The 20793-nt window shown below is 35.4% G+C and overlaps 1 protein-coding gene across 3 annotated transcripts in view; it reads right to left on the bottom strand.

Annotated features, from left to right (window-relative positions):
• Positions 1–8481: 8481 nt before the first annotated feature.
• Positions 8482–20793, bottom strand: part of LOC117946625 (growth factor receptor-bound protein 10-like) — a 69635-nt gene continuing 57323 nt past the window's right edge. For 2 of the 3 annotated variants that reach the window (XM_034874901.1, XM_034874903.1), the window contains 12 exons: positions 20601–20757; positions 16121–16236; positions 14744–14818; positions 13091–13228; positions 12716–12826; positions 11871–11969; positions 11535–11612; positions 11099–11215; positions 10642–10708; positions 10465–10552; positions 10216–10309; positions 8482–9664 (listed from right to left, as the gene is read on the bottom strand). In XM_034874901.1, coding sequence (XP_034730792.1) covers positions 9518–9664; positions 10216–10309; positions 10465–10552; positions 10642–10708; positions 11099–11215; positions 11535–11612; positions 11871–11969; positions 12716–12826; positions 13091–13228; positions 14744–14818; positions 16121–16236; positions 20601–20757 — 1287 coding nt within the window. In that variant the 3' untranslated portion in view covers positions 8482–9517. The remainder of the gene's footprint in view (positions 9665–10215; positions 10310–10464; positions 10553–10641; positions 10709–11098; positions 11216–11534; positions 11613–11870; positions 11970–12715; positions 12827–13090; positions 13229–14743; positions 14819–16120; positions 16237–20600; positions 20758–20793) is intronic. The other variant, XM_034874902.1, reaches the window with a different exon arrangement.

Below are 20793 nucleotides of genomic sequence, written 5' to 3' on the forward strand. Positions count from 1 at the left end.
GACCTTTTTTCGATATTCTATACAACAACTTTTTATCACTTTTTTACATACCATAAAATGGCTTTTTATCACTTTTTTTTATTTACTATACTATGACTTTTTTATCACTTCTTACTTCTGATGCTTTGAGATGGCGACAGTAGCTAAGAGGTAGAGTAGGTGTTACCTCAACCCTGAGGCTGGCGGTTCAAATCCTGGTTTCACCGAAATTGAGGACATTTTGTTTTAAAAATTGACTTTTTTTCAACACACTTTACAGGCTTTTTTATGACATTTTTCTACATTTCTATACAAGGGCATTTTTTATCACTTTTACCAACATACTATATTTTGACTTTTTTGAAATACTATACTATAACCTTTTATTACTTTTTTCGACTTACTATACTATGACCTTTTTATTACTTTAATCCACATACTATATTATGACTTTTTGACATACCATCCTATGCCTTTTTTATCACTTTAATCAACATAATATATTAGGACTTTTTTGACACACTATGACTTTTTTCACTTCTTTGACTCACTACACTGTTACTTTTTGTTACTTTTATCAACATAGTATTTTATGACTTTTTTGACTTACTATACTATGACTTTTTTATTACTTTTGTCAACATACTATATTATCACTTTTTTGACACACTATGAGTTTTTTTTCACTTCTTTGACTTATTGTACTTTTAATTTTTATTACTTTTATCAACATAATATATTATGACTTTTTGATGTAATAGTAGAGTAGGTGTTAACTTTTTCCTACTTATTACTTTTTTCACATACTTTACAATGATGTTTTTATCTCTTTTTTCCACATGCTATACAATGGCATTTTTATCACTGTTATCGACATACTATATCATTACTTTTTTGATAAACCATACTACATACTTTCTATCACTTTCATCAACATACTTTCACATGTTTTTTGATATAATGTACTACAACTTTTTATTACTTTTATCAACACACTATATTATGACTTTTTTGACATACTATAATATAACCTTTTTTGACATAAAATACTGTGACAAATTTCAACATGCTATACTATGACGTTTTTTATTACTTTTTTCAACAAACTACATTATTACTTTTTTGAAATACTATACTATGGTATTTTTAACACATTTTCATCATGCTATACCATGACTTTTCATCACTTTTGTACACTTGCTATACTGTGACTTTTTTATTACTTTTATGGACATGCTATATTATGGTATTTTTATTGCCTTTTCTACACACTATAAATGGCATCTTTATCACTTTATTGATGATTGATGGCTATGACTTCTTGATTACTTCGTTCAACAAACTATATTATGACTTTTTGACACATTAAACTATGACTTTTATCACTTTTTTCGACTTACTATACTGACATTTTTATTAATTTTATCAACTAACATGTTACGACTTTTTTGACATACAATACTGTGACTTTTTTCACATACAATACTATGACAATAGTTGATATTAAACTATGATTTTTTCTTACTTTCATCGACATAATATACCATAGCATATTTATCACTTTGTTTCGACTTACTTATGATTTTACTATAATATAACCTTTTTTGACGTAAAATACAGTGACAAATTTCAACATACTATGACGTTTTTTATTACTTTTTTCAACCAACTATATTATTACTTTTTTGACAAACTATGAAATGACTTTTTTATCACTTTATATAACCAAACTATGGCATTTTTATCACTTTCTTCGTCATACTACTGTATGCCATGACTTTTGATCCCTTTTGTTAACTCACTATACTGTACTATACTGTGACTTTGTTATGACTTTTATGGGCATGCTATCCTATAGTATTTTTATCACTTTTTTACATCCTATACTATGGCATCTTTATCACCTTTTCATGAGTTTTTCATTACTTTTTCAAAAACCTATATTGTGAATACTTTTTTATCATTTTATTGGACACACTAAACTGTGACTTGTTATTACTTTTCTGGACATACTATACTATAGTATTTGTATAATTTTTTTCAGCATACCATATTATGTCTTTTTTTTACATACTATACTATACTTTGACTTTATTATATAAAACACTATGACTACTTTTTTCACATACTTTACAATTACTTTTTTATCACATTTTTCTACATACTATACTATGGCATTTTTATCACTTTTTTCAACAAACTATATCGTGACTTTTTTGACATCCTAAACTAGGACTTTTTACATACTTTTACAGTGGAGACAATGGCTCAGAGGAAGAGTAGGTATGCCCTGAAGTAGGTAGTTCAAATCCTGGCTGTAGTGAGCTCTTAAGACGCTTTTTCTTTTTTTAAATTGACCTTTTTTTGACATTCTATACAACAACTTTTTTATCACTTTTTTTACATACCATAAAATGGCTTTTTATCACTTTTTTCAACATATTGTATTGTGACTTTTCTGTTTTCACTTCTTTGACTTTTTTATTACTTTTATCAACACACTATATTATGACTTTTTGACGGACTATACTACATACTTTTTATCACTTTTATCAACGTACTTTTATGATTTTTTTGACATACAATACTATGACAAAAAACACTTTATTCAATATACAATACTATGGTATTTTTATCACTTTTTCAATAGGCTATACTATGACTTTTCCTCACTTTTGTCAACTTACTATACTGTGACTTTTTTATTACTTTTATGGACATGCTATACTATGGTATTTTTATCACTTGTTCTCCATACCATACATGGAATCTTTATCCCTTTATTGACTTATTATACTATGATTTCTTGATTACTTCAACAAACTTGATTACGTTCAACAAACTATATTATGACTTTTTTGACACATTAAACTATGACTTTTTAGACTTACTATACTATGACTTTTTTCATTAATTTTATCAACATAGCATGTTACGACTTTTTTGACATACCATACTATGACAACTTTTTGATATACAGTACTATGCAATGACTTTTTTATTACTTGCATCAACATAGTATATTATGACTTAATGGACATACTATACTCTGACTTTTTTATTACTTTTACGGACATGCTATACTATGGTATTTTTATCCCTTTTTCATCATACTATACATGGCATCCATATCACTTTTTTGACCTATCAAACAATGACTTTTTCATTACTTTTTTCAACAACCTGTATTATGATTTTTTTTGACACACAATGCTATGACAACTTTTGACATACTGTACAATGACTTTTTTATTACTTTTTTCAACAAACTTTATTTTGAATATTTTGACACACAACACTATGACGTTTTGGACGTACTATTACATTACTTTTTATAATCACTTTTCCCTGTACAGTACCTATGGCTTTTTTCAACATGCTATATCATGACTTTTTTTACGTACTATTCTATGACTTTTTCATCGCTTTTTTGACTTACTATACTATGACTTTTTGTGAATTTTTTCAACAAACTATTTGTGACTTTTGTGACATAGTATGACTTTTTATTATACTATACTTAGTACTTTCAAAAGAAATCTATATTATGACTTTTTAAACATGACTTTTTCGGACATGCAGTACTATGACATACTATGCTATGACTTTTTATCACTTTCTTGGCTCATTATACTATGACATTTTGTTGATTTTGTCAACATACTGTATTACGACTTTTTGACATACTATATTATGGCGTTTTCATAAGTTTTATTCGATATACTGTACTGTACTATTTTTATCACTTTTTTTGACATACTATACTATGATGTTTTTTAAAAACTTTTATCAACATACTATATTATGACTTTTTTGACTTACTATACTATGACTTTTTATGACTTTTTTCAACAAACTATTTATGACTTTTTTAATATACCATGACTTTTTTGACCTACAATACTGTGACAAATTTCTACATACCATTCTATGAGGGTGGCTGTGGCTCAGTGGTAGCGCGGCCATCCACCAAATAAAAAGGTTGGTGGATTGATCCCTAGACCTGCAGTCATGTCAAAGTGTCCTTGGGGAAGACACTGAACCCTGAGTGGTCCCCGATGCTGTGCCATCACAGTTTCAATAAATGTGAGTGTTTGCCTGATGAGCAGGTGGCATCTTGTACGGCCAGAGTGTGTGAATTGTTCCTGGATTGTGTGAAAGTGCTTTGATTCTTCATTAAGACTAGAAAAGAGCTATATGTTACTATTATGGACATACTATGGCATTTTTAATAACTTTTTTCAACAAACATAATTATGAATTTGTTACATACTATACTATGACAAATTTTGACATACTATAGTTTGACTTTTTAAAATCATTTTATTGATATACTATACTATGGTATTTGTATCACTTTTTTCAACTCACTACACTGTGACTTTTTTATTACCTTTAAAAAAACTTTATTATGACTTTTTTGACATCAATTACTATGCTTACTATGCTTAACCATCAGATTGGTGGTTCAAATCCTGGCTTTACTAAAATCTTCATACAAAATTGACATACTCTACAATTACTTTTTTATCAATTTTTCTACATGCTATACTATGGCATTTTTATCACTTTTTTTGACTTACTATACTCTGAATTTTTTACATTCATGCATTTTTTACATACTATACCATGACTTATTTCGACATACTATGCCACCATGTTAGACATGTAAAATGCAAATTTGTTGTGGTTATTCACTCTGCTACAGACGTAAAAGCCCCCTAAGTTGTCAAATCATGACTGACAATAACTTTTTATCAGCCCTTGTAAGTGATATTGCATCATCTGGTGGACAAACTAAGGCTAACTCTTTAAGTGGAATTATACATGTGTGTGTTTATGTATATATATGCGTTTATACATACATTGTATGGACCTAGTGATGTTTTTTCCTGGACAACCCTGAATCTGGAGATCAACAGTTGCAACAAATGCACATGCAGTATGGGTTGTACATAACACTGTATACACCTGTTACAACAGTGTTTTATTCTTTAGTTAGCAAATGGTAATGATGAATTTTAAGGACAAACACAGGTTATGTTTTTATATCAATGTATTAATGTTTTATTCTACTTACAATACACAGAATATATCAGTCCCTTATTTGTACAAAAATACCTGAAAAGGTTACAATTAAGATTAGCCATTCAACTATTTACAGATTGAAGCAAAGCACATTTTGAATACAAGACCTCTCTCTTTAAAACAAAAAAGAAGAGATAAGTTACTGTTTTCTTTTTCGCATTCCCTGAAATACATAATAGTTTATATATTTTATATATTGATATATTTTAATTCTAGTCATTTGTACAGCAACGGTTTCTTGCAGTGTGAGAACGTTATGATGCATGAGTCCAGATGATAAGTGATCAATCCATCTTGGCAGGATCGAAGCCAAATTTTACTTTTCAGTTTTTTTGTTTGATGTCATCAAGAATTTATTAAAATTGCAAGCTTTGTTTGAGAGGAAAAATCCCCTCTGAACAGTAGCTTCGTCTGTCTTTTGGTCGTCATACCATTTCTGGTTTTTGCAGAGAAAGAGAAGTCATCAGAGGCACCGTTTGTAGTTACCTGGCTACCGAAACTGAGACTGGCCTCCAATGTCATTTATTTCATTAACATGTTTGAGTGACTACTTGTAATATAATTAAATTAATCAGATTAGATTATAACTATTCTAATTTATTAGAATTGAGAAGGGATGTTTTTTGAATTGGTCACCTGTTTTTCTCAAATGACATTGTTTGACATTATAAGGTTTATGACAGCTCAGGTAGCCAGGCAAGCACTTTTTTCTAAACAGCTTAAACAATAGACTAAACACTGTTTACTCCACTCTTTTAATATTTCTGGAACTTCTCCATTTTGCTGCAACGATATTTTTCAAGTAATTAAAACTAGCAGATTGGTGGCACCCATGGCTACAATAAAGTATGTTGTAACAACTCCCAGCTTAATTCAATAAAAATTTAAATATCTATGAATCAATCATCCTTATCTTGTACATAAAAGTCAGAGAGCTGATGGACCAGTAGTTTTAATATGCTCCAAGTCAACCCTGAGCAACCCAGTTACATTCATTTCTGTTAAGTGTTATCTAAATCCCCTGATTTATTTTTCATGTGTTTACTAATTATATTAACTTTCTACCTTTTGCATTTAGAGTAACTGAATATCTCTCTATGCAAATACTCACTCCACCTTAAAGGCTACATGTCCCCTTACATGTTGATATCTGCTACCATTCATGTCAGTCATAAAAAATGTATATAGATACAATATATATGATGAGTTGAAGGGATGGGTGCAGAGTGGGAAGACTGACTCAAATGTCTAGGGACTTAGATTAGAATTTAGAAACAACAAATATCAACATTTTAGTTACGGCTCAAACGCTTTAGGTGACTTTAGCAACTACAAAATAATGTATGTATTGTTATAATCCAGATTCCTCTTAATATCCTTATATCAAATATCAATGACAGAACCTTCACAAAATGAATGATGAAACTGTGCTACTAATTTAGGTCTCTTCATTAAGCTGAAAGGTACAATTCACTTTCAAGGTTTGTTGTTTGACGGTGAGTTATGAGAACATTGAGGCTTACTTGACCCAGTTTCACAAAACATTTGTGGCTTCTTTAATTCATATCTATTTTCCCTAGTTCAGGTCACCACAAAAGACTGCAAAGAGAACCCGTTTTTATAGATCTGGGAGAAGCCAGAAGACTAATTAAAGGTGTACAAAACAACGTAGTGAGTAATGCTTTGGGAAACGTGGGCATTGATTTTGTTTTCAATTTCACAACACTCCACCTGTCATCTAGTGGAATCACAATGTTAACCCTAGTGTGCTTTAAAACATCCCTTCATAACAAGTATTGATGATGACAAAATGATCTTTGAATAAAACTAAATTGAACAATAGATGTTTTGCCATTATAATAATAATAGTAATAATAATAATAATAAATCACACTGGTCAATCATTTCATTGTAATGACAATAGAAAACAGTACAGAATAGCGCTGAGCAAAAGAAATCTAAATTGTTCAAGTAATCAGTCACATCCAGATAAATAAATACATTTTGCTGCAACAATACTTAAAAAAAAATGTTCATTGTCATTGCATCTTAGATAAATAATGGTGACCATGCACAGAGAGTCAATTTGATGCAGCTATTATGCACCTCAGATGTTCAATATAACTACTTGCATTAAAGGTCAGTACAAATAGATATCTAATTGTCTGCTGGCTGGTGACCTAACCAGAACACCACCAAAGCTGCAACGGAACAAAACTTTTAAATGTTTAGCTTTTAGGAAAATTCATGTATAATCAAGGAATAACAACAAAAAATTGAAAACATTTTGTAGTGCGACGTTTCAAAGAGGGTGATTCTGAATTGAATGTACAGAGCAGTGCTGCAGTTGCATTGTTGGGGCAAATGTAGGTGTATCCAGCACCCGCAAACTAACTAGTAAGAGTTTTATGTCCTTTGTTTTTGGGCTAAATGTCTTATGCTTATCGTCAGCAATTCAGTAAATTAAAATAAAGGGATGTGGGTTGAAATATTCAAAGTAGGCCCTGTATACCTATGCATCCTAAAATTTCCAGTTTTACGTTGCTGCCACACTGATGACAGTGCATTTTCACAACAGGGTAAAGAAAGTGCGATGAGACCGGGTGAGAAAGGCAAGGAGAAGGCAGAGATAGAGAGGGAGAGGCAGCTACCATTTCAATACTCTTCTCTCTCTATATATTTTTTTACAACACTTACTGTAGCAACAGCTAACTTTCTGTAGACAGTCTGCCTGAATTCATAAAGAGGCGGCTTGCAGTAGGCAGGAGGTGTATGTGATAATATTAGTCCACAAGTACTTCCAGGCAGAAAAAAGGCTGCGTTATACAGAATGTAGCACACGGAGTGCACTATTGGTGTGGAGTCAGAGCACATTAAACCCTGCTCTAAGCCACATTTACATCTGACAGCATCTCAACAAGTACAGTAGGAGGCAATTTGTAGAACAATATGTAAAACCATTTAAAAAAGAGATTCCGGAACCAGTACAGATGTTTCCCACAGTATCCACTGTATCTCTGGGCTGATCTAATTTTGTTTGACAAAAATGTTAACGTTAATGTTTGTTTCTTTTTTATGGTAACTTTTTTCCCTTTGATTTGCTGAAATGCTAGTGGTCATCCCTCCTGTGCTGAGGTGAATCGAACAAAAGATTGATACTCTCCATTGTCCCACTTTATCTTTTGCAACAGGTGTCCTCATGCTTTTGCCTGCAGTGAACTCCTGCATCTGGCTGCACTTACTATATCCCACTCTGTGTCTCTGAATAGTTACCTGGTTTCACTTTTCAACATTACAATCACTAAAACTGTCTACCTGGTTACAAACTTCCTCTAGCTTTATTACTTGCTATTGCACCCTGAATGACACCATGGTTCGTTGAACGCTTATTCATTTGTGAATTCATTTGTGTCATTTGTGGAAGTTACGTGGGACGTACTTTATAAATATGCAGCTTGCCATAGAAATAAGCCAAATGACCTTATTGTAGCATGTGTAAATAATGAAAAGTTGCCAATATCCCGAACGGAAAAGGTGATCTTCAAAATAATATATTATTAAAGAGACTATTGATAACAATACATAACTGCAATAAATGCATCATTAAGCAAGAAACCCTGTGGGGTGAGAGATGAGCAAATACATTTCTGTGAGGGTGGACAGTGCAGATTTTGTATTGTCTGCAATTAAAAAAATACTTTGTTTCAACAGATTTTATTTTAGCCATTTTTCACCAGGCTAGATTGACTCGACTGATGTTTCCAAACCTCAAAAGGATTCAAAACAGTCTTTCTGGCACCTCCAAATCTAGTCTATGTTGGATTTCCTTACACACATATGACACTAGATGGCGGTGGCACCATCTCAAAGTTAAGACAGCGTAGAAGTCATGCACCGTCAAAGGCCACTCCCAGTTTAATGAGTGCAAAACTAAGAGACAATCAACTCATCTAAAGTATATTATTTGAGGATGTGTGATGAAGTTTGAATTTCAGAGAGCCGAGTTGTCTACACGCGAAAGGTTCAACTGTCCTGCTGATTGTCCAGGGGAAAGGGACAAGCAGTCTCTACACTTAAGTTGCGTGGTAAACTTTGAGTTACTATGTCCAAGCTTATTGATGACTACCGGTAGCATAATTGTGGAAGATTTTGCAACAGCATTCACTCAAACGCCAGTGTTCTTTTCCTTTCTCTTCTTGATTGAGGAACCTCTTGTGAGCAAGTTGTGCATCCGACTCCTCAAAAACATCCTTGCAAAAGGATTCCAACAAGTCAGCAGTCTCCAGCGGTCTCACGGCAATATAAACTGACAATGGAACATCGGTCAATTCACCAGCTTCTTGCAAAGATAAAAAACAAAAAAAGAACCAACCGACAGAAGGATTCTTGTTTGTTTTAGGAAGAGTTAGGTCAAGTTATAGGAGTCTTGGGGTCAGGTGATCCGAATATGTCATAAGGCCACAAAGGTACATGGGTGTCTGAGTTTACAAGGCAGCACTCCTCTGTTGAGCTGATAGAACTCCACCAGCTGAATCAGGTCGGTGAATTTGGTGGCGCCATCGTCAAGGCTGAAGAAGACTTGGCCATCCTCTTCACACTGCCAGCAGCAAAGGGGCGAGCAGGGACACAGCACATGGCAAGAGAAAAGAAAAGACAAGGATATCAGACTCTTTTTTACTCCAAAAAGGACCATAAAAACGGTTTTACACATTTGGGGCATGTCAGCAACAGATCCCATACATAACCCATTACTCCTCGCCATTTTGCAAACCATGTATAATTTTTATAGACTGATATTTTTATAGGAAGATCAGTGAGCTAAAAGTGAGCAACCATTTTCTATTAAACTAAGGACTAAGGACAAAATCACATTATCCTTTTAAGGGCTAAATAGTTTGCCTTCCGGGACTGACACAGCTGTCAGCAATAAAGTAAAGATTTTGCAACAACATGACCGGTAAGAGTGTGCAGCAACCTTTTGGAATAATTTACTTAAATTAATACAACCGTCAAGGTTAAGGCTATTTTTTTATTAGTAAGACATGTCACAAGACACATATTACTACATTTAACATTCACTGACCGCTACTCAATAAAAGAAAACAAAATGAAAGTATGTAAAATTAGTTAGCACCAAGAAATGCATACCGGTAGTATCTGGAAATGTTTGATTTTTTGGTGATGGCACAATGTGAGCACAAACGCCTTGGGGTTACTCTGACTGACTCTCAGCAGAAACAACCTGTGCAACAAGAGAAAGGAGGATACTGTGAGACAAATTACTTCATTTTATGGATAAATACAAGGGAAAAAATACAAAAAAGAATTTAACCCTTTTTTTTCTTTTGCATTCATATTTAGCAAATAGTAAAAGTGCTTTAGCTCCAGCTCCCCTACCCATCGACTTGTCCCTGCTGGTGGATAATGCGGTGGGATTCTTCTCTGGTCATCCTGCCGTGGAACCACAACTGAGCTATGTGGATGACTGCAGAGAAAATCACATTTGGAAATACATTTTAGTGTTCATGATATTTAAAAAAAATGTTAAAAGAAGTTAACAGTCAACTATTTTACCTGAGCTTAGTGAGGAGTGGTGTAATGGACTGTGGGAGCCTAATATGTTCATTCGTTGACTCCTCTTCTGAGAGAGATGCCACATTCAGACAAAACAACAGGGATTAGTTCAGGATCTGGTGGGTTAGTCCGCTGTATTTACACAATTCAGTGTAACAGTGAAGAAAATTCCAAGTTAAACGTCCAGATTACTTCATAATAATCATTAATATATTGTAAAATTATTTCGTAACCGACTTGTTGGCCAAATCCATTTGATTAAATCTGACACTTTTGCCCCACAGCCATATCCGTTTCATGAATACAGTCAACTTTTGTCAGAACAAAATAATTGAAAAATCAAACAGCAGACGGAAATTAGCTGTATATGAATATTTATATATAAATATGTAATTTGTAAAGATCTTTTGACGTCTGCTTCGAGCATTACTGACAGAGAAAAGTGAGGTTGTCTCACCCGCCACGCATGTCCCTCCTCCATGGCAGCGCTCTGAGCTTCTACAGGGTTGTCAATCACCCTACCTATCCTCCCTGAGAAATCCATGGCCACGAGGGAGTTCTCCGACACGCTCCGCTAGGGGGAGACAGAGATTCAAGATAGTCAACATGTGGATAGAATGGCAGCAACACAAGTGCCAGGGTGCAGCTTTGTACCAATTTAAAGAAAGGCAGTTCAATAAAAAGTGGTGTGGCACAGGTTGGGTTTTTAGTGATTTTCTCCCTTCTCCAAAACTTGTCAAACTACTTATGTTGCTTTTCCTGGTGCATTCAATCATTCACACAATCAGTGCTTTGCTTATGTCACGACTCATTAAAGGCAATGTTCTTACGCTGAAACTGGCAATTCACTGGTGTAGGTTTCAACAGAATTTTTAATAAAACAGACAACTTACCACAGGTGCTGAGAAGTGTGACAGTAAGGTTTTTCTTTGTTGGGGAATCTTATAATTCTGGTACAACACAATCCCATACTGTAAAGAAAAAGGAACATAAAAAAGTAGTAAAGCTACACTATCAACATTCTTCATTGATTTAATTTTTTTTTCAAAGATTAGGTTCTGTTTTAGCTTTTTCCCTTTATAAGATGTGACAGTGGATAGAGAGGTCTGCCTACATGGGGCGCACACAATACTGTGTGTGATATAGGTCGCCCCAACATTCCTCATTGTCAATGAGTGTGTTGTATTGTAAACTATGTCATACAGCATACATTTTTGTCATAGTGTTACCTTAAAAAGCCGGAAGGCAGTCATCCAACAGGTCCTGCCCTGTTCATCCTCCGCACAAAGCATCCTCAACTCCTTCAACTCCCCTCGACATTTATTAGGCTGGGAATCAGAACAGAGATATTCCTCCTCGTCAGCACCCCGATTATCACCATCATCACTAATCAAAATAACTGACCTGACAAAGTAATGAGAAAAATGCTTTGCTCATCTACAACATTTATAATATATCAAATTTAGAAATGAAAAAAAAGTGGTAAGTAAACAGAAATACAACATTTAGAAATACAGCATTAAACCCAAATATCAGCACTGATATAGTTCAGTACATATTCACGCCAACATCCTTATCATGAGACTTCACAAGATATCAACAGTTCCTTGCCTCATAATTTAACAGGGCTTTACTGGCATGGGAAACAGACATTTAAATTGCCAAAACAAGTGTGAAGTAAAAACAAAAATGTATATACAATAAGTAAATATCTACTAATATAAAGTGTAAACAGAGCTGTTGCAACATTGTACTCAAATATATAAATGAAAATAGGTCAAGTTTACCTAATACTATACATACTGTACATATAGACCTATCTATAGATAGGTAAAAATAACTTCAGATAAAAGAAGAAAAGTGGGGACAAATACAAATGAGTTAGAGCTGTGTAAACATTGCAAACTTTCCGAGGTATTGTGAGATATCTGTTCTGTATGTATGTGCAATGTACAGTACAGAGATCAGTGCAGGATATTTTTCTATATATATTTATTTGATTAATAATATATTAATATATTACAGTATTTTATTAGAATTCAGCCTCATTTCACTTCTGTCATCTGAGCCTCACCTTGATACAGAACTCGTAGTCTGTGGGTGCACCGTGCTGCTTTTTGCCGGTGGTGACAGTGAAGATGTTGCTGTCTTCAATGTCTGCTAGTAACTGTAGATGTCTGGGCTCCTGGCAACATAAATAATTAATAAGTCAAAACATCACAGGGAGACACAGCCTGGGGGCATACTAACAGACAGACATATGCAGACAGACCACCATCAATAAAAGGCTGAGTACGTTTAGTAATGCTATTACTATAAAATGCCAATGTGGTGTGCATTTGAATTCTTTAATGATAAATAATGACTGTAATTATAAAGTTACATGTTAGAAAAATGACAGTGAATTATATTCTGTCCCTTGAAGAGGGAAAGCTTGAGTTTCTGTTACCTTTGAGGTTCCTTTTGTAGAGCAGTAGAGTCCTGAGCGCCGCAGGAACATGTAAACTTTCTTCCATGACTTTCTACCCACCTCCTTCACATACAGATACCCCTGGATCTCTGGACAGCCACTGGTCGCTAGGAAGTTCTGAGGAAAGGAGCGAGAAAGACATGGAGCAGGGGATCAGTTTGGATTTTGACATTGTCTTGACATAGTTATACACAAACATAGATTTAAGTATAGTATATACATAATTACTTCATGTTTTTTATGCGTTTTATTATTTTATAGGACAGCTGACGACATAGAAGGAGAAAACCTCTGTATATGGGCCCCTGCTCTACCAGCTGAGCTACCCGGGCATCCAAATTCATTTATGTTTTAAGCCGGGCCTTTTGATATTTGAAATACAAAGAAGGGGAAAGAAAACCGTGTTATGCAATGATCCAAGACACTGACAAATTTTCAAATACAGTACATAGCCTACAATGATTCACCATACAGGGCATTCTTATTGGAAACCCTCACAGCCTAAGCTGTCTTCCGGATGTCTGAAGTATTTGGAGTTAGCGGTTTCCATGTTTCACAAAAACATTGCACCATGAAGTGGCAGGTTAAGTTATTAGAGCTGATTTGGAATCTGCGGCTTGCGGCTAGAAAGTAAACTGTTCCAGAGGACTCTTCAATATTTGAAACACATGTTTCCCAGTGTTTTGGAAACATTCCACAATGGATCTCATGCATGAGCATTTTCCATCATTTGCGGAGTGCACAATCACATGCAACGTTCATTTAAAAGGCTCTTTTTCAGGCACTACACCTTGCTGCTTTTTTTGTTTACATTGTGCTTCTTGCACAAATAGCAAATATTTCAAAACACCTGGTGGAACAGGTCAGAAACATTCTTGGTTTGGACAGCACTCTAATTGAGTGCAGAGATCTTGTGTTTAGAAAAAGTCAAAGACCAGGGGTTTCCTGACACAACTCAGCCCCCGCATCCCCTCTCAGGTATTGACTCCTCTATGTAGAGCATAACGTCTATATGATCAGCAGGGGAGTTAAAAGCTTTCTGTGAGTGGCAAGAAAGAAAGGGATGGATTCCTTTTGTGGCTCTGTCTCTGACAGATCCATGACTTCATACAAGAGAGAGACAGACTGCATGTAAACCCTCCAACTATTAAGACCAAAACCCTTTTAAATCCAAAGAAACTTTTTTCTTTGGATTGGGAGAAACTCCTCCCAGACTTTTTCTTTTCTTCTTATCTTTTGGGAAAGCTGTTCATGGCTCGTGAGGGGTCTATGAAGCCGATAAGTAGCATGACACAAGTGTGCGAATTTGTGCTGTGCAAACATGGGGTAGGTACATTGAGAACTGTCTGTAAGATTCCTGACTGCCTAATTCCATCCATCATTGTGGGGTATGCGGTGTGTGTGCCGAGACTGCCGTGTGTCAACAGGGGATCAACGGTAGTTATTACTGCAGGCTTGGACGAGACACACTGTTTAAGGGTCAGATGTGAGGTATGTCAGCTTGATTGTACAGTATGCAGCGATTGCTGACTCTGAGGTAAACTAAGCTCTGTGCGTGTCAGGAACAGGAGAGAGAACGCAGGACAGCCGGAGAGAGAAACGTGTGCGAGTCAGTGTGTGCGCTGCATGTACCTGAAGAAGCTGAGATGGTGGAATCATACGATTGGTGTCCTGGCACCACGCAACCATGTGCTCTGGGAAAAATGCCTGGTGGAAGAAGGTGGAGAGAGACAGACAGGCAGACAGTCAGAGAATATCAGCCAGTAGCCAGTAATTATAGGGTAGGAATTTGGAAAAGTCAGGCAAATCTCATTAGTACAGTCAGCTGTCTTAATACTTCACAAGAGTACAAAACGTATAGAGACACTTTGATGAAGAACATGTCTTTCTTTTCATCTCTGAGGCAAGTGGCCACGCATTAGAGCAGAATACGCCAGTAAACTCTTTACTTGAACATTTCATTTGGCTAAAAGCTCTAAATACTAGAAGCCATGTGGTATACAGTGTTGGGAGTTACAAAAGTAACGCAATTACAGTAATGTATTCCTTTTTGCTGTAACGCAGTATTATATGGCATTACTAATTCAATTTTGGTAATATTATACTCGTAACAATCTTAGTAACGCAAGCTTTAAAAATTTTATTTTTATTTTTTAAGAATAGAATAAAAATAAGTTAATACTATTGCATTTTAAAAAACGCTTGTCTTTTACCGTTACCATTTACTGGTCAATATGTCACAGTTTTACAAACAACAAAGTTAGCAGATGGCCGTGTTTTATATCTAGCTTCTCCATCCGTGCTTCTACATCCATGTAGGCTGCTTCAAAATAAAAGCACTTCCTGTGATGATTCGCAGTAAAACCAAGTTACTGTTAAACATATAAGGTTGTGTACCTTTTCACATATCAGCTGTAGATCAAGTACTGTAAATAATGAAAATAGTGAGTTTTAATCACACTATAATTGACAATTTCCTATAGACTACCTTTAGTTTTAAACTAAACAACGTTAATTTCTTATTCAAGTGCTTTAAGCAAACATTTTACAACAATACCGTACTTCAGTACAACTGTAAAGTAGTTTTAATTGAGTATTTTCTTTTTCTACTTCTTGTCTATTATATGCTATCGTTTTTTGTATAGCTTTAGTTACTTTGCATATTCATATACTTTTTACCAAATATTATGAATAATCTATGATGTATTAAGGAGACTTTATAGATCCGGCGGGGAAATACACACGCTAGCTGCCAAGTCAAACTTTGCTGTTATTTTGGTGAAAGTAACTCAAAAGTGATTTAAAAGTAGTGTAACGCAATACAATTCAGAGACAGTAATATTGTCATATAACGTATTACTCTCAAATGACTGTATATATATATAATAATGTACTGTAAATATGCTGAATATGTGTTAAAATTATAAAAACAAATGCACAAACTAATTCATTTTTTTTATCAAAGGCTATAGGTGTGACATATTTCAACAAAAAATAAAAAGCAATTACCAAGGGGTTTCTGAAGAATTCATATTTGGCATAGTTCTTCCTGAAGAGGAATCTACTGTCGCTGTTCATTGAGGCCTGGACCTGAACCACCAGTTCATGGTCTTCTAGACAGCGCTCTGAGGGGAGACAGGCAGAGAGAGAAACACAGCAACAATGATGGAGATTAGGATTTAATATTCTTATAAGACTTCATTAATATAACAGTTTCATAGTAGGAGTGAATGACAATATGTGAATCTATCTGAACATACTGTTGATGATCACATTTTTCATGGAAGTCTCTACTGACCTGGGTATATATGAGAATTCAAGGGAAAGGCCCTTTATAAGTAACAGAAAGTCTAGAAAAACATTCAATGAAACTGAAAGAGAAAGTACTTTGGGCCTTTTTTTAAACCCTACTAATCTTATTTTCTTAAAACAAGAAAAAAACATCAGTGGTGTGAGATTATCTCACGTATTCCCAGTCAAACTAAAACAACATTTTCTGAAACAAGCGCATCATTCTATTATTGAAAACCTGACCATCTTTACATGTCAGGTCAGATGTTTGTTCTAAGTGTAAGGCAGCCATACAAAATGTTTTTCGACCCTTCCTCATTCAGGGTAAATCCTAAAAAAGCAGAATTCAACTACACCTTAACACAGATTTACAGGATGTACATAAGACTTGTGAATGATATTCAGACCAAGGCCTTTCTCTTTCAAGGTGTGTAAAAAAGGCTGTGATTCAACTAAATGTGTGTCTTACACAGATGTGGTTAGAGGTCCTGGTGATTTATATTCTGTAACTGCCATGCAGAAGCCAGCATTGACTCAATTAATTCCAACAGCATAACAAGTTCTCTCTGTCATGTAAAAGACGTCCTTCCTTTCCACAGTAAATCTAATTACAATTCTTTAACTTAACTAACTTTTGCAATACCAGAATTTGCTCTGATATCTGTATTTGCTGTGAAATGAATAACTTCAGAGAAATCTAACGGCACAGCTCTATCTTGCATCTCATTTGTGTCCCCTAAATTTCCTTCTTTATCCCCTCGGTCTCCATCTCTTTAACACTGTCACGACTCTTCTTTTCCTTCCATTTCATCTTGTCGCCTGTCTGATGAATCACTCCAGTTCGTGACAGTGACTCACCCCGGCAACACTACCTCACTGTCCAAGAGTTGTTAAGCTTTCCGAGGTGACAAGTAGAGGTCAGTGTTACTTATCTCTCAAAGGGCCATTTCATTTTATTAAGTGAGTGGGCAGCGATGTACGGGAATAGTCTTCTCTGTTCAAACACACTATTGTTCGGGTCTCTCTGAAACTTCTATTCTCATCTGCCACCCAACCAAATGTACAGACATGAAGTATACCGACTCATACCTGCGCAGCGCAGACGTACAGACTGTGCATGCACAGGACTTTCAGATACTGTGAAAAGAAAAAAAATCAATAATTGGCCCAATGCTATTGTTAAGATACAAAATATAAAAAAATACAGCCATACTGCAACTATTGTTTAATTGACTAACTAACTAAACTTCAACACATTTCTGGTTTTCAGGTGGCTCCGTGCACAGACAGTATACACAGCCAGAAATATACACAGGTCCCTAACGTAGAACTAATTTTAACACAATTAAAATTTATAATAATATATCCAAATTTCCCAACTACAGTAAAGGTCTACAATGCAAATAACAGTACTCTAAATAAGCCAAATCATTGGCGGAAATATCTCAATCACTGTCTGTCTGCATATATAATGCAAACAATGCACAGAGGGGTAAAAAAACTAAATATAATTCAACTTGAAATATTTACCCCCTTTTTAACAATATTTTTTCAAATGTCATATAGCATAATAGACACAAATCCACATCTGCGTGCATACTGTTTCTGTAGCGGCAAATGCATAACCTTTTAATTTGAACAATCAGCAGGGCGCTGCTTCATCACAACTCATTTTCTAAAACTAAACCAAAATACGATAAGTAGTTATTCCAGACCTGAAAAGAATATGGTTGCAGTACAGGTGAGCCAAAATAGAAGACAGGCTATAATAGAATAGAGTTACTCCGATCCAAAAATGATGTCATTTACAACAAGCCAGCCTAACTGTATTTGGCAACATCTTGTTGGCAGCACTGATGAGAAATGTAAGCAGATCATGATGGAGGTTAGGCCTTTGGGACATGTACTTTGAATGATGCAATATATTTAAGAAAAGTTTCCTCATGTGATACCAATGCAGCCAAAAATACATTGACACAAGTTTTGTCTTTTTTTGTTTTGTTTGTTTTTTTAAATATGTTTTTTACCCTGTCTCTTCTTACAATATGTTTAACTACCAGGCCCACTCTGCTCTATATAAAACTACACCCCCTCCTCTCCCACATCTGTTAAAGTGTACAGACATGAGAACAGAGCACAGGCTCAACTTGTCTCCCATAAGTGCTTTATAATCGCCCTCTCCTCAGAGGGAGGTTGGGTTTTCTAACGTTCAGCTGACCACAGCTTTCCAAACTTACTCTCATACTGTCAGGTCTAAAACAAAATCATCCCCGACAGAAACGCAACACTCTCTTCCTCCTAAATGCAGCAACAAGTTAAAAATTCCTGGATCAACCCCTGGAATAGAACATCTTTTTTTTAAATACTGTTTTCTGCTTTTTAGACTTTTCCTTGCGTCATTTCAGTGCCACATTTGGACATGAAGTACATCAAAACAGTGAGTGTTGGTCTTATAGCTTTTAGCAACAAGCTCAGTGAGCTACACCGCTATACCTTAACTCCACTTTCTCAAATACCTCAAGCAATGGTTACTCCTTAATCTATGAGAAATCTATAACATGCTACCTCTCTAACTGGCCAACTAAAATGCAACACTTAAGTCTGTTATATTAAACAGATATATCACAGTTGGTCCCTCCATCATAATTTTGACCTTTTTACACTACATTAGTCCTGAGGTCTCTATCTGATACTGTAAGGGCTTCTATTGTCAGGAGAGGGGTCTAAAGAACCTTTAAACTTTAGCATAGCCGTTTAAACTCTTCATCAATTATTTCCATAATCTCTCTGCCGTTTCATTTATAGTACTGGATCTATAACATTACACCGTCTCTGATACTGAGAGTAGCACAAATTGGCAAAGGTATTGTTGCAGTGTTTATCAGTTACATCGCAACATCCTCTAATCCATAACCTTGAATTATCACATTCTCTTCCTTTAGCTTCTTATCTGCTTGCTTTAACTCTGATCACTTTGTTTAACTCTAATTTCTGCATTAAAAGTATTCTTAAAAGTATCTTAGGACCCAAACTAATCTGGGGTTGAAATATCCTGAAACATATTTCTTTAACTTATAGTGTCAAAAAGACCTGATTCCAAGCAGTCTGAGTCCAGGGACCTTAGATGAGCTGACCTAAGTTTAAAATATCAGTAAAGGATGTAAAATACCATCTACAGTACGTTAGTCTCTGTTGCTTTCACTATCCTATGCATACATTATAAATGTTTCTCCCAACCACCAACACCAAATAAATGCTCAAATGAGGCTGTACTATTCATCAATCGCTGCGTTTTTAAAATTTACGAGTACCAAAGAGTGTTTCTGCTAATTCCCCAAGCGCTCCTACAGTATTGGTAAGTTTAATTAAGGGGCCCTGGGAAAGTCTCAGTCTTCATGCAATAACTTTCGGAAATCCAGAGCTTAAATCACATTTTATCCAGCTTCAAGCATACTATACACTGAAGCTAGAATCTCCATCAGCCCTATCTAACTCCTTTAACTGAACTGTAAGTAAGCATTATATTTTCTGATGACCACGTTTAGGATTTTTCATCAGTTAACAATCTTAGTCATCCAACAGCAACGGTTTCACTACAAATACATACATAAAACGCAGCCGTCTTGCAAGTCAAGTGCTTTTTTTCATTAACTTCCAATTGTCTCTTCACGGTTGAGTCAGAAATTCATTGGCCTATCAGTGATAAAACAACTCTGACCTTACATGCAATGCATTGTCCATTTCTATCACCTTCTATTCACACACAAGCGGATCAATACGTTTAACCTACATTTCTGTAAATGAAAAGCAGCTCAATGTGTGTGCTCAATGTCTGTCTCAGTTTTTTCCTGAAATAAACCCCTGTCCTGCAGAATACTGCACTGGCACAGCAACCCTTTACATAGCCACTGTGTTGTACTTGATTAGATCACTGGACATTATGGCTCTGTGCGTGCAAATGCTGTATAGTATGTGCATGCACTCATGCTTGAATGCATGCCTGCGTGAGAATATGCGCTTGAACTATCTGTCTGTCCGAGTATGCACCTGTGCATGTCAGTGATTGTATTGCATGTATCAGCCCACCCAAAAGAGTTTCAGTGTAGGTACAGTATGTGAGTGTCTGTTCATGTGTGTGAGTGTGTTTTTGTCTGTATGTGAACAGTGTGTGTTTGGCCTGCAGGGCTCTGCCCCTTACCTAGCCCTATCAGCGGGTGGTGTTCAACAAGTGCCCAACTGTTGTCATCCACACAATGGCTTTTATAAACCAGGAGCTGGCACAGGTCCCTGGCTGTCATGTCGGCTGGGATCTCCACCACTTTACCCATACCGTCTTCAGTGAAGATCTTCACAATCTACAAAGAGAAAATATATTAGAGGTCAGTTATAAT

Source organism: Etheostoma cragini, chromosome 6 (genome assembly GCF_013103735.1).
Source record: "Etheostoma cragini isolate CJK2018 chromosome 6, CSU_Ecrag_1.0, whole genome shotgun sequence".
In the NCBI taxonomy this organism is placed as follows: domain Eukaryota; kingdom Metazoa; phylum Chordata; class Actinopteri; order Perciformes; family Percidae; genus Etheostoma; species Etheostoma cragini.